We start from the raw sequence: 23,527 nt of genomic DNA, 5'->3' as shown, positions 1-23,527 counted from the left end.
GATTCTGGCCACAGAGGCTCTGGTGCCCCAGCTGTAGGACAATATATGGGTTATGCCCCTGCAAGGGGACTAGGATTCTGGCATTTACACTCAACATATAGTGAATTGCCTACTCCCTTCTGAAGTGGTGGGTGATTTAAACCTGTCTGGATCAATACAATTTGAGATTACAGCTAAGCACATTTTGCTGTTTAAACCCTGTCCATTGACAAGCCGGGGCTGACCCGGTCATGAGAAGAGTGCACCGCTGGCAGGTTTTCAGCTTATCCTCAGACCATGGGAATATGGAGGAATAGGCTATTAGATGGCTTGACTGACCGTCCAAGATCATGCCTTGCATACTGACTGAAGGAGGATAAATGGTCCATCTCAGAAGCACCTAGTTAGGTTGGGGCCGCTCGACCTTTGTTTGGGTGCACTTCTCATGAATGGAGAGATCAGGGCACCACCTGATAAGTAGCTATGTGAAAGGGTGGTGGTCACCAGTTAAACACCTACATTAATTATGGTCGAGCTAAGATTTATTCCCACCCACCCCCGAAAAGACTGCAGGTGAGCAAATATCTTGTCCTCCCACAAGGTCAATCCCAGTTCCAACTCAGAATCATTGTACTAACAATGGCAATAGTGAACTACAGCTACAGGTAACCCATTGACCACAACTACTGCCTCACAAAAATATGCAATTGGGTGACCTGGCAAAAACAACCAGTTACCCATTAGATCAGATGTTAAGAGCAAAGCAACATCTTGGTAAGATAATTTTTGCAATTCGGGACATGGAGCAGTCTCTGCAAAAAAACGTGTTTCATCTTAACCTACTTCTGAACCTACACAATAAAATCAAGTCAGAACATACTCTTTCAACTTAGAATACATCGATTGACCCAAATGATATCAAATCAACGGTTCACGTAGTAGCTGAAAGCCAATCAGATAAACTCCCCCTGCTACAAGAATATCCCCCAAAGGAGTGTTCAGTGCGACTGCCAGGGCGATTTCAGACACCAGAAAATAAAATCGGTGCTAAACAATTTCATTTAACTAATTACAGATATTTTGGTACACGTTTCGAAACCAGCCACTATACTTGCTTCCATTTTTCTGCGTCCATTTGCATATATATATATATCAATTAGCATTGTGGAGCATAGCAGCCTCAAATAGTAGCATTTTACAAGCATGGATATTGTATTTTGATGCCATTGCCAGTAATAAATAGCTCACTACATTTACTTTGTGTGCCCAGACAGTGACGGCTCAGTATTACTGAACCATATGTACAAACGTCTGTATATATATTTTTTTTCCTGGCGTTTTATATAGCGCAAACTTGACCCAGAGGTATCAGGTATCAGAGCTCTTTACATGAGCACCAGCTGCTTGCACAAGTACACATTCATTTTTGTAAGGCATCAGGAGGTTAAGTGATTTGCCCAGAATCACATAATGTTGAGCCTCATTGCCAAGACTAACCCGGTACCCCAGATTGGAGATGGACACCCTAGGCTACAACCTCTCCAGAATATATATATATATATATATATATATATATATATATATATATATATATATATATATATATATATATATATATATATATATATATATATATATATTTATTTAAGTATATCTTGCCTTTAGCAGTAGATAACTATCTCACAACCAAGCTGCACATTGTAAATTGGCAGCCAAACTGTTTGGGATGAAGGGTGAAATTGGTTTGTCCAGTGCACACAATAACATAAATAAATAAATATAACATGTACTTTTGTATGGCACACGTATCACCTGAAAGTCTCAAGGCACTGAACAGATGTATATTGTTACCCAACTCAATTGCACTCATTTTATCGCCCTCAGATGGATGAAAGGCTGAGTGGACCCGCCGGGATTAGAACCTGTAACCATGAGGTCGAACACAGGCCCCTACAGGGGATGCATTTGTCCACTGCGCCAACAGACCTGGCTATAAACCTGTCTGGTGTCACGCGATAGGCATTCCAGACCCCTGAAGCTTAATGAATGGCAGTGTCAAGAGCAAAGACTTGTTTCTCGAATCAGTTTTCTACACCTGGCATCTTAACATTGTTCTTTTGCGAAACCCCGAATGTCTTTCACAAATTTCTTCCAATCAAGGTTATAGATACTTGGGGGAATTTCAAGCAAATTGTTTTTCAAGCACAATCATTTAACAATAGGCCTCCTTAAAGTCTCTACATGCCAGCATGAGAACATACCCCACCGTGCGTGCTGAAGTTTCATGACTTGGGCACATAATTGAAAAATATCCAGATTGTGATGAAGGCATGCCTTTCTAATGGCGAGTCTTCCTCATCTAGTCGCTCTGACTATATAAGAATCTTGTAAGGTTTATAAGTAACATTACTGACCCCCACACCTATGGGTGGGACTGCAAGAAACTGTTTTTGCTATTAAGTGTTCAACAAAGTTATATCAATGCTCTTTCAACTGTGCTGCATCACAGCAGTTTGTTGGTACAAAGTACAGTCCAGGGTTCAACATCAACACCGAGACCTACAACATATTAGTAAATTCCATCCATTCCCCAGAGTGACATAGCGGACAGCAGCTCAAATGATTCTACTGAATGAATAGCAACAGTAATTTCATTTTTTTGCGTGAAGAGTATATAATTCACTCCAAAAAATGTTGGAGGACATTCAACTGTCACTTTAGTGCCAAAGCCTAGGCAAGACACTGGCATCCTTATATGCCCATGGTTTAGGGTCCTCCCTAGGTTAAGCCTGCACCCAAAACAAGTATTAAGTGGCCCCTGAATGAGGTTTGATGCAGTTGAACAAGCAGCAATGAGAGAACAGTCCTGGCTGAGAAGCAGGGTACAAGATCTGATTACCTCACCACTATTCCAGCGTCTCCGCCAACACCCATGGTATAGCTTTCCTGCTCACCTTTCAAAAGTAGAGCTTAAATTATCATTTGAATCGTATCTTATGGTGCCAGGAACAATATTCAAAGGATTTTCCATGCACTCCAACACCTCATTCACAAACTCTAGAGACGCAGCTCATTGAGAAAAACAGAAGCTCAAGTATAGAATGTGATAGTGAATGGTGTGCAGCTTAAGGGGAAGCCCTTCATCTGCAGGTGATACCAAGGAAGTGAAGAGTACCATCACTCATCCCCCACCAGAACATGCCTATTGTACTAAGACTGCTAAGAACGTGAAAACAGGATCCATTGAGGATGCAGAAATTGACAGGCCATCTTTCCAAAGATTGGATCCACACTACAAGGCACTAAAATGTGGATGGAACTTACTGAATTTGAACCAACAATTGACTACTTGATGGGGCTAGGTCGGAAAGTTTCAGAATCTTTTAGTACAGCAGTCAACAGACCTGATGAACACTCAACGAAAATAATTTCAAAAATGTGATGGCAATCCTTTAATGAATAGATTCGGGAGAAATTTGAGACCTTGAAAGATCCTTTAAACCAAAAGACGGCCGAGTGAGCGTTAAGACTGACAGTTTTAATGCAGCCAATAAAATGTCACTCAAGAAAATGTAGTACGACGCTGAATGCCTGCCCTTGGTTGCGCACTGAGGCCTTATCAAGTAGATGGGTTAGGAACTTTTCCACAATGCATAATCAAAGCAAATATAAGGCTGCCGAAGATTGCTCTTATTGAGAAGCACTAATTATTGTAATTCCATACTGGAGCCCTAGCGCTACGGTAAGAAACTGTGGTACAAGAAACTGCTGGATTGGTGCATAGGTGTTGTCTCAAGACAGATGGTGGTATCAACTGTGCCTACTCTTCACACAAGACAGCAAGCCTAGGTCTGCAGCCTTCATGCTGGTAAAAACAGGGAGCCGTGTAGCCAGCATCTGATCTACACACACTAGTTTTGTAACTATATATACATCCATGGCAGGATTCCTCAACCCTGAACTCCCCCTGCACCTCCACCACACTGTCTCAGCTAGGACCATGCAGCTGTAAACAGATAAATTACTTAAAATGTCAGTCTTCAGAGGAGTCTGTGAATGGAGGTATAACTCAATTCTGCTTTGCAGAATGACCTTTGTCCCAAAAACCAGAATTTTTACCTAAAATTAAGAAAAGAGTCGGGACACTGGAACAGTCTACTAAACCGGGACAGTCCGGAACGTCTGGTCATCTTAATATGACTAGCAGTTCCATGGTGTCAGAATTAACTTCACATTACCCACCTGAAAGCAAGCACATCCCTGAAAAACTGACATTCCCTTTGTTTTGAGACTTTGGACCGTTTGAGGTTTTTGCTTGAAAACGTTTGTGCCTTAGTGGAACCATCTTGCGACCAGCAGCTCCTCTGAGGTAGTTACAATTTCAGTTTGCCCCACAGGGTGCTAACTTTTTCTTCAAAAAAATTACTAGGTCCCTTTTAGGATTAGGACTTTTAAGCTTTCACATTTTTTAACTTCCACCTGGACTAATCAACGTGTACCTGACCAAGCCACATCAGTGTCTTCCTGATTTCACACCTATGCCCCCCATCTTATTCTTCCATAGACTATCATTGGTACTTTATGGTGCTGCTCACTAGTTTCACTTAAATCCTAAAAAATTCAATCTGATCTTATTGGACTTGTCGTTTTGGTCTTTAGTCACATAGGTTTTATTCCAAAATAGGTTGTAGAATTAGTGGGTTCCGTATGACGTTTTCTATTGTGAATGCAGTGCTTAAATAGTTTACGCATTGCCTTCGATTTAAGCCAGCTTTGTTTCTTGTAAACTGGGACCGATTACCGATTTATTCCACTTATGACATCTAGCAGGTGGTGGCCTTAGCCTTTTGAGGTGAATTTGTCGCCACCCCTATTAATCCACCTTCCTACAGTACTGCTCTGCTTACTACACCAACGAGGCCAGAGCCAGACTTGGAGCAGTCAGCTGTCTAACGGGAGGAGAGGCGCAGTGTAATGTATGGGCACTACTAGGGAAAATTAAACCAAAGATCAAACAAACCAACAATTTCAGGCTACACTTGTCCTTCCTCTAAGAATCTATTGTTGTAATGTTACCCTTCATTTATAGTGCGCACGGCTCCCGGAAGTTTCCCGGCGCGGAAGCCAAAAGATGGATAGAAGGGAGCTAACCAGGCTGAAAGATTACTTTTATAATGGTTTTTAAATATCGTGAGGTCACCGATGTTGCGAAGTTCAAAGGGCAAGGTATTCCAAGCCATGGCTGCTCTAACAAAGGGAGCTGCTGCCCATTCTTGCCAAGCGGTACCTAGGTACGACAACAAGGCATTGGTCTGTCGTACCTAGGTACGGGGTGTACATAGAACATGAAGCGTCTCCTAAGATACTGAGGCCCTGCCTTGTAGAGGGCACCATGGGCCAGTGTAAGAGCTTTCAACAGAATCCGTTGGTCAACCGGGAACAGGTGCAGATCCCGGAGCAACTGCTTTATGCTAGACCTACCAGGAATCCCCAATAAAGCTCCTGCCATCGCGTTCTGGACAATCTGCAGCTTTATTAGCCGATATGCCAGGAGACCAATGTCCAAAGCATTGGCATAGTCCAGTCGTGACAGGATGAGCGTGCAGGTCACCAATTCTTTAGCCCCTTCGGGCAATAGGGGTAGGAACTTCTTTAAGTGTAAGTAGCATCTCCGATTTTTCTGGTGCGTAGCTTAAAAGGAGAGAATGTTTACTGTGTAAACATGAAAGTAGGTTAGCCCCTTCATACATGGCATTTAGCCATCACACATGGCAACATGAGATTTTGTAAAAAGAAATCGGGGAATTTATGTTCCCCATTGACGTATATTGAAGCAAAGGGGGTTGTAGGAGCGCGAAAACGTAAAAGCAATTTTTGCCTTAAATAAAACGGGAGTTTTCCGCCTAAATCAGGTGTCTCGGCAAGCATGCACACGAGCTCCCAGGAAGCCGCACTGGAGAGCACAGCCTGCAGATGGAGCATTTCTGATGTTTACATTGACTCCCAACCTTGTCCGCTGTACAGCACTTAAAAACAGCACTATTTCTTAGACCGATTGCAGGGAGAGCCAACCTCTAATGGAACCCGTATATGCCCAGAAGACTTTCAAACTTCCTACCGCTTCAATGAGACGCAGAAAGAACTCCCCCACCCCTATGCTGCACCTGTCAACCAGGACACGCATCCTCCCACTGCCAACACTGACCGCTCCTCTAACTGGGGTGCGCACTCAACACCACAAAACGGCAACAGACTACCCCTACCGACGCAAAGCTCCACTCGCTGCAGCACCTCACATAAACGCGACACTCATAGCACCAGCTTGTCCACGCACCCAGGTGAACTAAGCCTGCTCGTTCACGCACGCATGCGCATCCTTTACGCCACCGTGCCCCTTTACGTGCAGCGCGCGCATGCGTGCCCCTCCCCCGAGTCCTTACCCGATGTGCGTGACTGCCTCCTTGTTGTCCGTTTCTTTGGTCCAGATGGCGATTTTATCCCCTTTTGCGCGGATGTTGATGACTGCGCCGCAGATATCCTCGTTATAATCACCGAAGGCCTCCCCGATCAGGCACAGCAGCTGAGGCAGGGCGGGGAGGAGAGGAGGCGGCAAAAGGGAGAAGAAAACCGAGGGAGAAAAATTAATTAATGGGGGAGCATGTATAGCGCTGCGCGACAGACTGAACCAAGAAGAGGGAAAGGTGAATTAGACGAAACATGGTTAACCTAGCATAGTCGAAGTAACCACTCCCCATAACATGCATTGGCATAGCCAATAGATCTCACCTTTGGGGCCTTATAAGTGTTTAGGCCAGAGCAATTGAATTTGAGAATGTCACCACCCCCCATAAAAAGCGAACTGATTAAAGGTGGTACATAGCAGAAGGACTGTGCTGGCTCGGTGCATAGGAAATTGTTTTTATGCACCTGCAGTCCATTCATCTGACCTGATGTTCCTGGTTAGTGCGTTATTTCATATGGTGCAGCTCAGTAACAGGAAGGGGCAAACCGTGCTGGTGGTTTCAGACCTATACCGTATGAAGATACTCAGGCTCCCTCCAAGAGAAATCAGGGTACATTAATTTAGTTTACTGCCTGAAAACAGGCTCGGAGCTCTGCCTGGAGGCAGCTGAGCCCATTATACAGCCCCTGGTGTTTGTTGCTCATGTGAAGGAGGGCACAGAGCGAGTGGTGCAGAAAGAATGAAGGCTCGCACAACCCAGCTACTAATCTTAATGCTCGATACTGTTGCCTTTAAGCCAGTGCACTGCTCCGTCCTTTGACTGGGTTGGAACTATATAAACAGCAAACAAGGAAATAATGGACAAAGCGCTAAAACTTTTCAGACACTCACCCCCAGTCACAGATCTGGGTTGAACCCATCATCGTTCATAAGCTCACTTTGCCACCCCAGTTCAGACCCAGCCATATGCTAATCAGTCTTGAGGCTGTCCATGGGGTTTGAGCGCTCCGTCCATCATCTCCTTGTGTTTACTAAATACACAGATACAGGTAAGCAACAGAGGCACATGGCATGAGTGACGGCCCACATTGCTGTTTTATCAGCTTGGTGACATATTAACCTATAACCGCCTATAAGCTGGGGCAAATTCTGTAGTGAGGGGAAGCCAGACAGCAGACACAGGCACTAAAACCTAATTTCTGGCGACTCACTCTGCATAATGCACTTAACCTGCAAGGATGGGTAAGGCTTATGTTTACCCAAGTTCGCCTTCCATTTGCTCTGCCATGGTTAGGAATTGTCTGCCATTACCCACAAGGAACACAAGAAACACCAGTTCTGCACAGCTAAGACTATTCTTAGCCAGCACCTTGGCCCAAACTACCCCTTCTCAGTGAGGTGTTGTAATCCACAAATCGTCCAGAGGTAGCCACAAAGTAGGTTGTAGGTAAAAGGTTTATTAAGCTTAGTTACATGATGGTAAAAAGGGTAATAGGATCAGCAGTTCAGCCCCACCAGAAGCAGCATCCTTGCTGCTCAGCCCACACACTCCCAACTGTCAACTCCACCAGGCACTCCAGCTTTCCACTACCTCATCAGGCATTCAAACATTCTATACACATCACATTCACACTGGCTGAGCAGCAGGGAACAAATTGCTAAGGGAAAGGATGGAAAGTAACATTACAAGTTACAACACATCTCCTTCCCCTTAGGGAACATACAACAGTGTACAGTGGAAGTACACACCATTTGATATCAAATACAAAAGAGATACACAAATTACAAATAATTGCAATTAGAACTAAATACAGAATTACGTGACATTGCACACTAATGTTATGAAGGACTGGGAGAATAGAGGACACTGCTGAGGTGTCATTCCCTCACCACTCACCCCCTTCTGCACACCACACAGCACACCTGATAGAACAAGACGTCTCAGGTAAAACAGCACAGGTTACACAACCCTTCAACACACCGCTATGCAAAACAGCACAGGGTACACGATCCCACAAAACATACCTAGGTAAAACATGACATGGTTCACAAACCTCAACGAAACCGGATTGCACAAAGACAAAGCACCGCACAATACACAGACTAGAAATTAATGATAGCCTTACTAGATCAGCACAACATAGGCAGAACCACACCCAGTAAGAATATGGGGTACAAGATCGGACACTAAGCAAAGCACGCAATAGCCTGCGACAAGAGCCACAACACACCCAGTAAGAACATGGCATACTTGGGAGCAAACTCAGCAAAGTAGAGCATGAAGTAGAATACCCATGGCAGCAAAATTGAAGGCACATAACTACATAATAGCGAGCATGCATGGCACAGTAGTATATTGATAGTTAACCAGCACAAAATGTGACCTGAAAAGATGAGAAAGGAAGAAAACTAGCAATTCAGCACAACAAAAACTTATATGCAAGCTATGTACTGTACAATAGTTCAACAGTTTTCAATATAGTCGTTCCGCATTCTCTCTGATGCAACTCTGGTGAGCAATCTCACCCAACCCATTGCAGAAATAGCAATGGAACTTCAGCTTTAAACTCTTTCCATTATCAGGAACAAAAATGAAAGGAGAAAGAAAAACCTGCTTCAGTTCAGTCCCCCAAGTGGGATAATCTGCCGCCAATGACTGTTGGAAGTACTCAAACACCCACTCGAAGTTTAGCAGTTCCAGATTGTTAGAGCTTCACTCCTCCAATTTGTGTAGAGTTTTGCATAAACCCGGAGAAGATCACCAATATCCCTCTGACATTGCTGCGTAGTGTACAGAGAAGCACGCCGCACCTAATGTGAACATTTCTGTCACCCTGTGGCTGAATGTTCGACTCGTGACTTCAATGTGACAAAACTGCTAAGGAATATTATTCTCCATAGATGCTTCTGGTACATGCTATACTTTAGCTGAAACGCAACCTCAGGCAAAGATGGAGGTACGCAGGAATGTATGGTGCCGGGTGGCTCCCGGCGAGTACATGCTTCAACACCACAGGACAGTACACTTTTGTGGGACAGTTCGCACTTCAGCCGATAACCACACAAGGGCTTCACGCTAGGCTTCTTGCAGTCTTTCCCCTCACGGCTCCACAGCAACAGCAGGTCAAATTCAAATTGCAATAACTGGCTTATAAGAGCTTGTCCTGGCTTGCGCTTGAAAAAAAAACCTATTTCAAAGGACACACCATTTGAGAATATACGTGCCACAATACCTTCCAGCTCTCACCTTCGTGCACAGGTGCAGTGGCTCCACAAGAAGCTCAGCAAAAATTCAAATAAAGTACCCACTGTGTGCTCCCAGGTGCTCTAGCAGATTCACACAACTTCAAAGCAGCAGGACATAAGGCTCCAATCTTGCACAACAATTTCCAGTAGCCACTGTATGTCGCAACCAACTCCACAAAAGTGCCTCCATAAGCATCAAATTGCTAGTACTTGGATAATGAAGCTGCTGGCCCACTCTAAATCAGTACAATGCATGCCCATGCAGTGGGTTGTTTGGTAGTGTGACAGTCACACCCTGGTAGAAAGATTTGAAGGTTTGCCAGACTGTAGTTGACAGATTTACACACTGGTGGTGGGTTGTCCAGTGGAAAGGACACTGTTGGGGCTTACAGGGCATTCTTTTAAATTTCAAGTTTCTTCACCTCAGGTTCTCCAGTAGTTTCAGGTACAGGTAATCTTTCACAACACAGGTTTTTTTTCCAAATCGTTGCCATTGATGTATTTCACAAGAAGTCCAGAGGTAGCCATGAAGTAGGTTGTAGGTAAGAGGTTTATTAAGCTTAGTTACAGGATGGTAAGTAGGATAATAGGTTCAGCCCCACTAGAAGCAGCATCCTTGCTGCTCAGCCCACACTACGTGTCAACTAGACCAGGCACTCCAGCATTCCACTACATACGGCATTCTAACATTCCATACACATCACATTCACACTGGCTGAGCAACAGGGAACAAATAGCTAAGGGAAAGTATGGGAAGTAACATTACAAGTTACAACAAGGTGTTACCCAGGTGAGCCAAGCCACTGTCAGAGAAGTCATTTAGCACACATGAGACTGGAAGTTTGTTCTGCACTTAAAGCACTACTGAAAATCAGAACTCCGTGCTGGGACTGTTACCCAGAGGATGCCACTTCGTTTGTAGGTAGTGCAGAGCTTGGCTATGAAGCTCAGCAGAACAATTTAGCCAGCCAAGCAAAAAAATGCCCAAATAAAGCAGAAAGATTAAAAATGGCCAATTACAAGTTTCCTAGCCTGTGATAACTCAAAGGATATTGTGAACAAAAAAGCTCTTGAAATCAGCTAATTATCAGGGCCCTATCAGGTGGGGGTGCCAGCAGAGAGGGGGGCCTGGGGGTTTGAGAGTCATTTTCCAAGGCCAATGCTTTTTCATGGCTTGCGATTCAAAATGTATAGATTTTGCTGGTGGCTAAAATCAGTTGCTGTGTGTTCTCAGATTTTTTTTCTGAACTTTGAAAATGTGCTTTTGAGACTTCACATGTTTTACCCATGCCTCAGTTATCCTTGTAAAGCGTAAAGCTGGATGATGTAATCTGAAAAGGAGCTGTGCTAACTCAATCATCCCACTCAACATTTTATTTTAATAACGTCCAATAAGAGGCACAACAATTCATTCATGCTTTCTGTGAATTCCAGATAACAGTGCAAGAGAAAAACTGTAAAAACATGTTAGATGATAATTTTAATTGGACAGAAGTTAAATAAATTACTGCCTTGGAGAGGGATTGCTATGAATTGTAGATAATCGCCACACATCCTGAGATGCGACAAGAAGCAGAGGGTGAACATCCTCCATGCTTAGAACACTATCAAACCAGGTTTCACACATTGCCTGGTCCAACAGGATCTGATTTAACTTTACAAACTAAGTAGGCAATGAAAAACCCAGGGAATACAGACCACCATCTTTTCCGAGTACACAAGTGTTCATCCCATATCCATCCCACTTTCTTCTAACTCCTACTTTCTCACTAGACTTGAACACGGTAAACTGAGACCAAGAGGCACATGCGTCTCCAGGTGACCAACCTGACTGAGAGCCTCACTTTGTAAGATTGGCTTCCTCTAGCTAGGAGAATGAAGCCCCGCCTCCTGTATTTTCATTTTATGTAAACACTTGTTGCGATTTGTTTAACTTTTTGCACACAGCGCTCAATCTGCTGAATTTACACATCAGAAAGGACTGCAATTGCAAGAAATACTGCTCATTTGCCGATTCTCCCGTGAGATGCCATAGAAGCAGAGGTTCTTCATTACCACTGTTGAACAGGCTAATATATATACATATACACATATACATATATACACACACCTATTGAATTGGGTAATAGCTGCCTCTGCTGTAACTTTTAAAAGAATTTAAGCTCCATTTCTAGCAATTCCATATTGGACTCAGTAAATTGCATTCATCCAGGTCAGTCTCCAGACATCTGCCCGTCAAAAAGGATGGCATCACTGGTCTGCACGTTACCCAGTGACTCACAATTTTAATAGCTCTGAACTCTGGTTTGAAACACTAGAGTGGAAATCTGCCATAAATCAACTTCGCTAGATCTGAGAAATTTTTACAGGCCCATCTTCTTTCTACTCCTTTTTGGGCAAGTCTTGGTGGAAAGCCTGTCCAGTCAACTCCACAGCTATGTTGAGAACTACATTCTGGATAGCTATCCCACAGGCTACCGCCACGAGAGAAGTATATTAGTGCTGCCCATTCTGAGGTTTTGTGCAGGAGTGAATAGGGGTGTCTGACCCCGATTTTACTCTACTTCTGCAGGCACTGGAGACAAACCATTCCGCACAGGTCACAAGACATGAATATTAGAATTAGCATTCTAGCTCTCAAATGTATCTTTGTGGCAGAAAGTGAGCACGCTGTAGCATTCCTGACACTGACCTGGGCCCACATTTTGTTTCACTGTGTTACATTTTATCAAGTCTGCTTTTCAACATCTACATGCATCCCCAGCCAAACTGCTTCACAGTTAGGGGTGGCTCCCTTGCTAAGGGGGAGGAGCATGCCCCACCGCTATCAGCTGTGGAGAAAGGAAAAAAGTGACCATGTTTTATTTTTCGTAGCTACAGGGCTAGATTGATGTGGGGCTGGTGCCACAGGGAAGAGCAGGCTGTGCACAATAAGTACACATGACTGTTTGGCCAGCTAAACAGTCATGCACACTTAGCATGTTCTCCACCAGGCTGTTATGCACAGATTCCAACTCACCTGTTTGAGCGCTAAACTACAGTGCTCAGACCAATCACAACGCTGCTGTCATGCTGGTTACCGCAGCATCATGATTGGCTTAGGGAAGTCTGTGTGCAGACATCCTGTTGCTTTTTGGTGAAACTAATACCACCCCATCCATACAAGTTATTAACAGTCAATCACTTGGTCGCTCTCAGGCTGGTGGACGGCCACCAACAATTTTTGAATTCAACTCACCCAGAACTGAACTCATGTTAATCAATGCATGGCAGCTGTTTGACAGGCCTTCTCTAAAAGACTCCGTGCCAACACCAGGTTCCTCCAGTACAGTTTGTCAGGGGCAGTTTCTCCATTAGGGCTCTGGGCTGTGCCCCTCTTAAACTTCCAACAAGTTTACTTCAAAAAATATTAAACATCTATTTCTTTAGAGATGAACGTATCTCTAAATCTATGTATTTAAGTCTGGGCTGTGTAAACAGGCTGCCAGCCCCACCTCGCTCTGAATCCGGAAACTGAAGCCAAGCAGTGAATCAACTTTCTGCAATGTGATGCACAACACAGGGTTTAAAGCCCTTCATTGCCATTGTAGTGTGTAGTGGGATCCACTGTTGGCCAGTCACGCTGTGAGCATCACTGGTTCGGGCATCAGTCTGCATCCCTGCGGGAGGTCAGACGTTTGTCATTCATAGACATAGATCCCACCCATCCCTATTTGTCACATGGTCGGAATGGATGCAAGCACTTGTGATTTGGCACTGCAACTACTGGTTATGCTAACCTCCCCCACCGACACCCCAGGCCCTTGCTGCAGGTTGCTAGCCCCTTTAGAAGTGGAGCTACATTATTTGTTCCTTTGCAAATTTGATGCAAGTATCATAGTCAAGCTTATATTAAAGAAGTTTACATGTTGTATGGTGCTAAAGCTGGCCCTATCTTAGTGTACTTACCATTAATGCCAAAAACAGATTGATTTACGAATTAATGTTGAAAACATTAAGGTAATGCAGGTCAGCAATTTAGTTACTCTTATTTCACATGTTTTACTTAATCTTGCATTCCCCAAGAGCGTTATTTCTTCATGTTGTGTTTCTGTATTTTTTTTGCCTCTTATTACTCTTGTACAGTGCATACTTTGAGTCGTGGCAGGTGTTTGAGGTACTTTGAGCACTCTGGTTCTGCAGAGCACACAGTACAATGGTTGTATATTTCAGCTGCAACTGAAATTGTGTAAAGGTGTGTGAAGGAAAATATTTACATTGCAAAAGTAAAATACAATAAAGTGCTTAAATGTAAAGGAGTGCATGTTTGGGGATGCTGAAGTCAGAGAGATGCGAGAGTGCATTCGGGCAGATAAAAAAAGAGGGTCCTCAAGAGGGAAGAATAGGTTGAAGATGTGCAGATGGATGAGATGTGCAAAGAAAAAGGGCATAAATGTGAAGGAAGGGACCCGATTAGAGCCAACCAGGTCACTCGCAACCACATCTTAGCCTTACATACAAATTAAGTCGGTCAGACAGAACACAAACCAAAGATATTTTTATTAGTATGCTCCCGAGCGAAGTCTGGTCTGACCAACCTCCGATAGCTGCAGAGGGACTGACCCCCGCCCACAAGGTAAAGTCAGATATACATTTCCAACACCCCTAAGACTCGCGAGGACTGGAATTTTCCAGCCTGGGCACTGATGAACAAAGGAGGTACAGACAGACGATCTACCATTCTGAGACCGGGTACACATTATCTTACTTTCAAGGTTACCCAGCCTGTGGACATCTCCCTGAGAGTGGGAGCAAGGCTAATTACTTCGAAAGGCATGCAATAACAAACAACCTATTCATTAGTGCAGCAAAGTTCAACATTGAATATAAAGAGAAACAATCAAGGATACTTTCTGCTGAAGAAGACAGTCCGAGAGAAGCTTTATTTCGATCGCAAAAAATGTCGACTGAACATGAAAATGGTGCAGTAAATGCTAACTTAACTGGCACAATGCTAGAAGGAGTCAGCTAGACGCATTTTCAGTCCAACAAATGTATAACAAAGCGTGCATAACTGAAGGTTAATACTCGTTCCAAAAGTCACAATATTAATTCACAGCCTCAATTTCAGCATTAAAACCTTTCCAATATTAACAAATCATTGTTACTAATCTTAAACAGCGAATAGCCATTGGCAAAGTTAATAGTTCTGGCAGGTTTCAGATGTATGTCAGTGTTGTTATATCTGGATGAAATAACATCTCATAGGGAAACCAAAATACTGGGCAGTGGCACCAAATGGGAATCACATATTACAGGTTCCCTTAGAGACCCCCACTTATTTAATCCCACATGAACTGTCTGCACATATTGCTATATGACTGATTGCAGCCAGTGGCTGTGGGTGCTCCCCAAACCCTGGTTAGAGCATTTGCTTCCATAGTTGCAGTGCAAGACACTGGACGAGCTCACACTTTAAAGGGCCTGAAGTTGTTCCGCTGTATAGTTGGCCCATTACAGTAACTGCTGAGCATATGCAGTAAAATATGGACCAGTTTTAAAGATTTTAATGTGAAGACTATGTACCCACTGCTTTATAAACCTTGCTTTCTCACTAAATTAAATTGCTTTAAAATGCGCGGTTAGAAAGGGGGTCTCTTGTTGGCAGTGGTCTGCACAATGTCCAAGCAGGGACAGTTGCTCTAATCATAGTAGCTACACCCACAGAATAACTCATGCTCACCCCTTTGGCAGTTTGGCAAGGGCAGTCAGGCTTATTCCCAGAGGAAATGTGTAAAGTATATGTACGTACACACAGTAACATGGTGAAAACACCACAAGTATTCCACATCAGTTTAGAAAAATAGCAACTTTATCTTCATAAAAAACTTAAATGACAAATCCAACATACAGAAATCAAATGATGAATAAAAGATTAAATGCAGTTATTGAGCTTAACACTAGTTCGGGGCTGACCTCAGAGCACAGGCGGCTACATACTTGTGCAGATGCCAGTTACGGTTCCTTGGAAACTATGAAAACAAAGACGCTGTGAGGCACTTGGAAGGAGAGGCATCTCTGGTGCGCTATTGCTTACTGTCAGTGTAGGTTGTTGCAAGTCGGTTCAGGGGAGGTGATGCGAAGTTGGCGGCGAGGCGTCTGGTCTGTTCCACTGGCAGTGCGGTGTTGAGTCAAGCCATGCGGTGTCCGTCAGACCATGGGGTCACCAGTGCAGCAGAGTGACACCACAAACTTCAGTGACATGGGACTGACTCCCTTTGTGCTGTTTCTGCTGAGGCAGCATTGTGGCCTTTGTTGCAAGTTGCGATCATTATGTTGAGCACAGACCATGGATCCGGTGCAGGCAGCAGCAGTGTCGGCGCCGAAGTCACTTGGAAGTCAATATGCAGGTTTCTTCTTGTTGAAGACGGCAAACTCCCTTCCAATGGCCCAGCAACTGGATTTGACACCGCTTGACAGAGTAGGGCTCTCAGCCAGAAATCCCAGGTGCTGCAGGTGAAGTCTTTGATGGCCCTGAGACTTCCAACAGGAGGCAAGTTTAACTCCAGCCCTTGGAGAAACTTTGAAAGTAGGATGTATAAAGCAAAGACCAGTCCTTTAACTCCCAGGACAGAATCAGCAGCAGGCCAGCACAGCTAAGCAAACATCAAAGTGGCAGTCCCTCCCGACAGCAACACAGCTCCTACTGGCCGAATGTCCTCAGTCCAGAAGTGTTCATATTATATTGGGTCAGAGGTCCAGTACTTAAGCCCATTTCAGCCTTTGAAGTTGAAAATGTAAGTCTTTGCAATGCACAAGACCCAGCCCTTCCTGGCTCCAGACACTACGGGCGGGGAGAGGGAGGCACAGCCCTATTCAGGTGTCAGTTTCTCCTCCTCCAGCCACTTGCTCAGGAAGACCCATCAGCTGGGTGATGGGCCATCTGGATATGCAGGGCACACCTACACTCCCTTTGTGTGAGACTGTCTAGAGTGAGTTTCCTAACAGCCGAACTGTCATCCTGGCCCAGACGTGTATTCAGAGACAGGCAGAGGCACAGAATGATTAAAGTAAGAAAATGCCAACTCCGGTAGTCTGGAGTACAGAGACCCACACTGCCAGGAACGGACACACCGGAGAGACTGCCAGAGCTGCCAAGAAAGCAGGATCAAGGACCAAGATAGACCGATGGTCCAAGCCTGGTAAATGCTAAAGTCCAACATCCACGCAGGACCTGCCTACCAATCGGGAACATGGAACATACTGGCTAATTAGATAATATGTTCATGTTCATAAAGCAGCCAGAATCATGTGTCCACAAAGTCAACTAGCCCTGAAGAAGACCTTCCAAGAAACAGTGCAGGCCCATATTGGAAGGTCAAAACGCATTGTCGTACATATACATGGGGCAAAGAGCAACCACCATCAGGGTGGGCAATTGGGTTGCAACCTTGACTTTAACTCGTGCTCTGACTCCAACCTCTAACGGGGCATAGTAGCAGCATTCAGCACTCCTCAAAAGAGGACTAAAGGATCAAAAGTCCCAAAAACTAAAGTACAGGACACAAGTCAGGCAACTGCAATGGGTCAGCTGCTTATATGCAGACAACGTTTTTAATATTGTAATCAAAATATAGTGATTGTTTTGTTGTACATAAATTGTGTTCTTGATCAAGTCACGATATGTTAGTATGTAATGTCATTTAAGTTGTGTTTCAGTTGATGTTAAGTATTGTCATATGTCTATATGCATGCAAATGTAGAGCATGCTTTTTCCAAAATATTGTAAAAAGAAAAAAGTCCCTGTGATCCAAAGAAAAAAAGACGTGATTCATTGCACAAGAAATCATTTTTTCAAAGAAAACCAGTAATATGCTTGATATATAAGAGTATAACCTGGAAGAAATTGTAAGTAACAGGACAAAGTATTAACGATCGTAAGAACACATGGGTTCTCTATAAAAATTGCTGTTTGATCAATGGTCTGGGAGGCATTTCCTTCATGTAGATTCTAAAGTATTGATTCCAGCCTTCACAGTCCACAACTGAAGCACTCCATTTCAGGAAAACTTTCTAAAAGTGGCGTTTTCAGACCTGCAATTTACAAGAACTTCACTAAAAGATGCATTTTTTAATTGGGAGTCCAGACAGACACCAAATTCGAATTTTCTATCAGCTCCCAATTGGAAGATAAACTTGTAAGATGCTACAAAACTCCAATTGTAAACGATGGGAGAGCTGGGCCCAGCTGTATCGAAAAACAAAATTACCAGTATTTCACTACCAGAACATGCAAAACGCAACAGTAAAAGTCCTACCTTTCAAAAAGACAGCACCCCGTCAATGGAGCTACTTTGGGCGCGCCTTAAGGGCTTCCTTGCATGTAATAAAGGGATGTTTTGGGCCTGGCAAGTGAGTGCACATGCGAGGTCAAAATGGCAGTTTTAAACTGCACAAAAAGACACTAGTGGTAGGCCCAAATCATGTTTGCAGGGCTAATCATGGGGGTGGCACAATCAGTGCTACAGGCCCACAAGTAGCATTGGACAGGCCCTGGTCTCACCTGGTGCACTGTACTGGGGCCTTACTAATAAATCAAGCAGGCCAATCTTGGAAAAACCAAATTCCATTATATTTTGGATAGGGAGCACTTGCGCTTTGGGCACTTTACCACTGCTGGCTAGTGCCCTAAAGCACTAAAGCAAGCAAAAACTAAATCAGCACACATTCAAATACAAGCCAGAGGCAACAAAAAGACATGGGAAACCATGCCAAAAGATGCCAGTTCTAATATATGTACCATTTGCTCATCTTTTTTAAATTGAAACATCCGGACCCCACATTATGCATGCCCGGTTGGCTTGCTACATAAAAGTCATACCCATCTTTTACGCCTCACCACTTAAATGTCACCAGCCATCACTGCAGTTTGGGCATGTATATTATCAGCAAGATTTTTCTGATGACCCAGATAGCAAATTTATCAAAAACTTGTTTAAAACTTAACGCCAAAAGCTATTCTTCCATTTGTTGATAACCACCCTCATGTGTCAAAAATGCACTATTCCATTTGATGCTGGATTTTGGGATTTCGCTTTATTTAGCGGTCCTGGACAATCTGCACCGGGTACAATTGGTGCAAAATGCTACTGCCCTCCTTATTTTTCACTTACCAAAAATTCTCACCCTGTTACTGAAGTAGTTACATTAAGTACCAATTAAATTGTGTCCTAGTCAATTTTTAGGTAACTCCATAGGGCAATCAACCTTGACTTTCTAGTGGAGAATTTTTGGTATATTCAAAACCACTGCCTCAAATCAGCCCACATTTTTCTGTTAACCTCCCCTTAACCAAAGCAGTAACCTATAGGACAGGGCCTTCTGTGGCTACAACCAAGACACACATGTTTTGCCTTTTATCTCCATATTGAAATATTTTACTTAAATTAAAACTTGTGAATATTTGTCTTTCATCATTAATGGCTTGTTATCAGAATCCACTAAGCATTTATTTCCATAGAACCAAGCAGATGCAGCATACGTGCACTTTATAACAGACTGTGGAAGAGTTTTCCAAAAGCTATGTTGCACAGCAAATAGAAATATTTTATGTGGGATCTAATAGGCAAATGAGTTAACATGATTACAGTTGCAAATGGTTTAATATGATGTATGGGAGTTAATGATTTAGTTATGCCACATTTTTGTGAAAACGCCATCTTATATAAAATGAATGCTGTTTGTCATTCACTCTTAAATCCATACCCTCCCTTCTTGTTCTCCTGATCATCATTTCTCCTCACAAGTACCAGAGAATGAAGACAGCCAATGTAATGGTTTATGTCTAGTTATGAATACAGAGCTTTTAATTAAATTTCTAGTGTTCCTGATATGCTGCAACTTCCAACGGCTTTCTGCTGCAGTTCCGCTGTGTAGACAAGCCTTACTCATTTGTATGAAGTGAGATTGTTGAAAAGTTTCATATTTTGTTCAAACATCTCCAGATGGCAGTGCCTGGGAAGATGCTGAATGCTTTTTTAAAAATGGGATAGTGCTAATGTGTTATGGTAATGACATTAACACTTCTGATTTGCTAAAGAATTTTTATACTATCAAACCATGATGAATTTGCAGTTTTACTAATTAGTTACACAAGAACTGTGTATAGGAGCCCATGTTGTGGGGATAAGCCAGATTGTCAATGATTTTTCTGAGACTTTGGGGAGACTTAATTTGGTTGCCTTCCGACGCTTTTCTTATTCAATGCTCATTTGGGACTTGTAAGGATTTCCGATTTTTTACTATGTCAATATGGAAAATTTTATGCTACTGTGGATAATGATGCATTCATTTAGGAGAATGAAATTGCGCCATTGTTAATGACATTGACAGTTGTGAACTCCACATCAACCACGACTCGTAAATACAGAGTCGGGCTAGCTCTGAGACCTAGGCATAAGGTCACTGATGGGTCACAGGTGGGGTGACACGTAGCCAGCAGACAAATGCACTAAGAAACCTTAGATCAGTCCCACAGACAATGGTCAAGGGAGATTGGCCCCAATAAAGCACACATGGCTGGAGGGGGTATATGCACTCCTAACACCATAAAGTCAGATGCCACAGGAGGTAGGAAAACAACGCGCAGTAATCAGGCACTTCCCATGCCGGACATCTGGGCATGTTATCCACTGGCCACATTGTGTCCACACAAGGTCAAGGTCCACCTGTAGATGCCAAAAGGCAGCAACTTCTATTCCTCACCACATATGAATCACCAGAAACCTTTTACCTACAATGAACTGTATAACTCAGACTCTGTAACTGTTCTCCAGGCTGCTATGTTTTAACTAACTGTTCCCATTTTCCCCAAAGACCTTGTCTCTTCTTTTTTTTCCAAAATATTTCATTTTTGAGTAAAATGTTGGCAAGCCAACATCAGAGCGAATTGATACCTCAAACCCAACTGCAGCCAAAGGAAGGAGATCCACCCTGACGGATTCACATCTGTGCATCAAGAAAGGTGAGCAGACACTGCAAATTTATTGGAAGTTCCGAATCTGCAAGGTGGAAGTCTGTCCTGAACAGTCATCACAGAGGGTAATTGACCACATCAACCAAATTTAAAGCATATGGTGAACTAGGGAGAAGCATAAAAAGATAACCTGAGCGGCCTGCCACAGGCAGTCTGGCATATTACCTATTTTATATGTCCAACTGAGTAGTCATAAGGCGACCTTGGAGGTGATCCCACGGATGTCACCTTTTTAGGTCGAGGGACTGTAGGCTTGGCCGAAGGCCAAGACCGGAAGTCAGGAGAATTAATGCTACTTAGAGTGGCTCCTTTATCCCACCTCCCTTTTCGTCTCATCTCCCATTGGCTGGCTTCCTAAAAGGAGGCCAGCCATTGAAGGAGAGAGCCGTCCCTCCAAAGAAGCTCCGTCTTTTTCGGATTCGGGGGCGTGATTTTTTGCATTCTTTAGCCCTGTGACGTTGTCTGTCACTCAGGGCGCAAAAACACGCCACCGAATCCGAAAATGGCCGTGCGTTTCTCCGAGGCATTGTCTCCTTGCCTCGGAGAGACGTGGTCGTGTTTTCATAGCTGCTCGCCTCCCTTCCCTGCTGCTTTTAGGAGCTGCTTGGCTCCGCTCGCCTCCCCCCTCCCTCTGCCCTCCTCCGTCGTGCTCTCGCCTCCCCCCCCCCTCCCTCTGCTGCAGCTCTCCTCCGTCGTGCTCTGCCGCTCCCCGGCCCCCACCCCTCCCTCCCGCATTCGTAATCGTGATTAGGCCACGGCAAGGCTGAAGTTTTAAAATAATGAGCTCCGCCAGGAGCTGCACGTAATTGCCGAGCTACAGGTGTTGTGCTCCTGGCCCCCACCGAGCAGCCTGGCTCCAGACAACTCACCCAGTGTAGCGGCAGCAGGGGCAGCTTGCGAGGACCCGGGCTTCATCATCTGTGCCTTCGGTCCCTCACCAGCCAGGCATTGTGGTGCGGAGGACAGGTCACCAGCGGAGCAGAGTCGGCCGAGCTCGGGCAGCACACAGGCAGGCACGCGGCGGGTCAAACAACACCATGGCAGTCGGCAGCCCCTTTCTTTAAGCGCACCCCCGCCCCCCCCCCCCCCCCGCTGCCCCCTCCTCTAGTTTCTTGTACTTCTGAGCGTCGACTCTGCACTGAAACGCATTCCCCTGGCAATCCAAATTGCTGAGGCAAATTATTGCATTTCTATCCTGGTGGAATGTTCATCCTGTAATGGTGAAATGGCGGGACGATGCCTCGCGCCCGCCTGTTGATTATAATGGCTCACAGTCGTGCATGTGTTTGACTCGGGGCTCCGCTGGTGCTGAACGGCGCCTCCGCTGGGGTCATTTATCCTGTTTAAACGAAACGCGCAACAAATAAATAACGCAGACTAACCCTTCAGCTTCCATTAAGTTGTTGCTCTCTGGCGTTTCTCGGCAGTGCAAACTATTTGTCGCGAGGCTTAAAGTTAACAGCTTCTGTCAAAACAGCGACGTGAGTTAGGGCTTCCTCCCGTAGCTTTCTCTCGCACTATACATTTACATTCATGCCACATTAGTTGGTAGTGATGGACGGCGGTGAATACCAAATGAACCAAGGGTGACTTTAAAATGACGGCTTTTTGCGTGAGTGCTTTGTGTTTGCCTTATGTCCGTGTGTGTCTGTTCCCGCTCCCCCCTGCTGTCAGTGTGTGGCCGTTCCCGCCCCCCTCCGGCTGAAGACCTTACCGTCCCCGACCGTCAGTGAAATAATTAACCACACCCAGGGCGAAGCTCAAATGTGCTTACTGTTCAGTGGCCCAGCATGAAAAAGTAAAATACGCAATCATGCATGCGTGTATAAAACATTCCCTTCTTGAACGGATAATTACCTCACCAGCGTGAAAAAACTAAACAATGACTTGTTTTGACAGCTGAGTGGAGTGGAGTGGCAGGGGTACACTACCAACACTTACACAACGTGTCTCTATAAGTTCAAAACTGCCCGATTTTCACGTGGGACGCTTTTTTTTGCTATTAGATTCGCTATTGTGGGCCCTTTAATTTTGAAAGCCTGGCCTTTTTTCTGCTCCCGTCGGTCCCTGGTGAGAGATGTGCGTTATGTCCAGAGCTGCCAACTTTGCAACTAGGGAAAAGGGTTCGAGTTTTGGCGTGGGTTCGAGGTCCTGTGATTCTGGGCAAATCATTTTAATTTTCCCGTGATGCCTACAAAAAAATGTGTTCTTGTGTACTTATGTAACTGATGCTGATGGAAAGCGCTCCAATATCTTCGGGTCGAGTTTGTGCTGAATACAACTGGAAAAAAATGTGTTCCCACAGCTCACTTGCAAAACTGGGGCGATTGGTAAGGCAGGCACTCTGGAATGGGCTTGTGTCTGAGATGAAGCCATAAGCTGCCTTTTGGCCAGGGTGGTGGCCAATTTGGGCTGTCTCAGATGCCGCCAGTGGGGGGTTGAGCGGCAGATTCAGAGTGCAGATGCAGAGTGCAGAGTGCAGAGTGCAGAGTGCAGAGTGCAGAGTGCAGAGTGCAGAGTGCAGAGTGCAGAGTGCAGAGTGCAGAGTGCAGAGTGCAGAGTGCAGAGTGCAGAGTGCAGAGTGCAGAGTGCAGAGTGCAGAGTGCAGAGTTCAGAGTTCAGAGTGCAGAGTTCAGAGTCAGAGTGCAGATTCAGAGTGCAGATTCAGAGTGCAGATTCAGAGTGCAGATTCAGAGTGCAGATTCAGAGTGCAGATTCAGAGTGCAGATTCAGAGTGCAGATTCAGAGTGCAGATTCAGAGTGCAGATTCAGAGTGCAGAGTGCAGAGTGCAGAGTGCAGAGTGCAGAGTGCAGATTCAGAGTGC

General features: G+C 44.5%; 1 protein-coding gene across 1 annotated transcript in view; it reads right to left on the bottom strand.

Moving 5' to 3' along the window:
* EIF4E1B (eukaryotic translation initiation factor 4E family member 1B) overlaps positions 1–23,527 on the bottom strand; it is a 46,957-nt gene that overhangs the window by 2,358 nt on the left and 21,072 nt on the right. The window contains exon 6 of the mRNA XM_086931763.1: positions 6,420–6,559. Within this exon, the coding sequence (XP_086787889.1) occupies positions 6,420–6,559 (140 nt within the window). The remainder of the gene's footprint in view (positions 1–6,419; positions 6,560–23,527) is intronic.

The sequence above is a fragment of the Lissotriton vulgaris genome, chromosome 7, assembly GCF_964263255.1.
Source record: "Lissotriton vulgaris chromosome 7, aLisVul1.2, whole genome shotgun sequence".
Taxonomy (NCBI): Eukaryota; Metazoa; Chordata; class Amphibia; order Caudata; family Salamandridae; genus Lissotriton; species Lissotriton vulgaris.
Note: the sequence above shows the minus strand (reverse complement) of the source record. Positions and strands in the feature narration are given on the sequence as shown.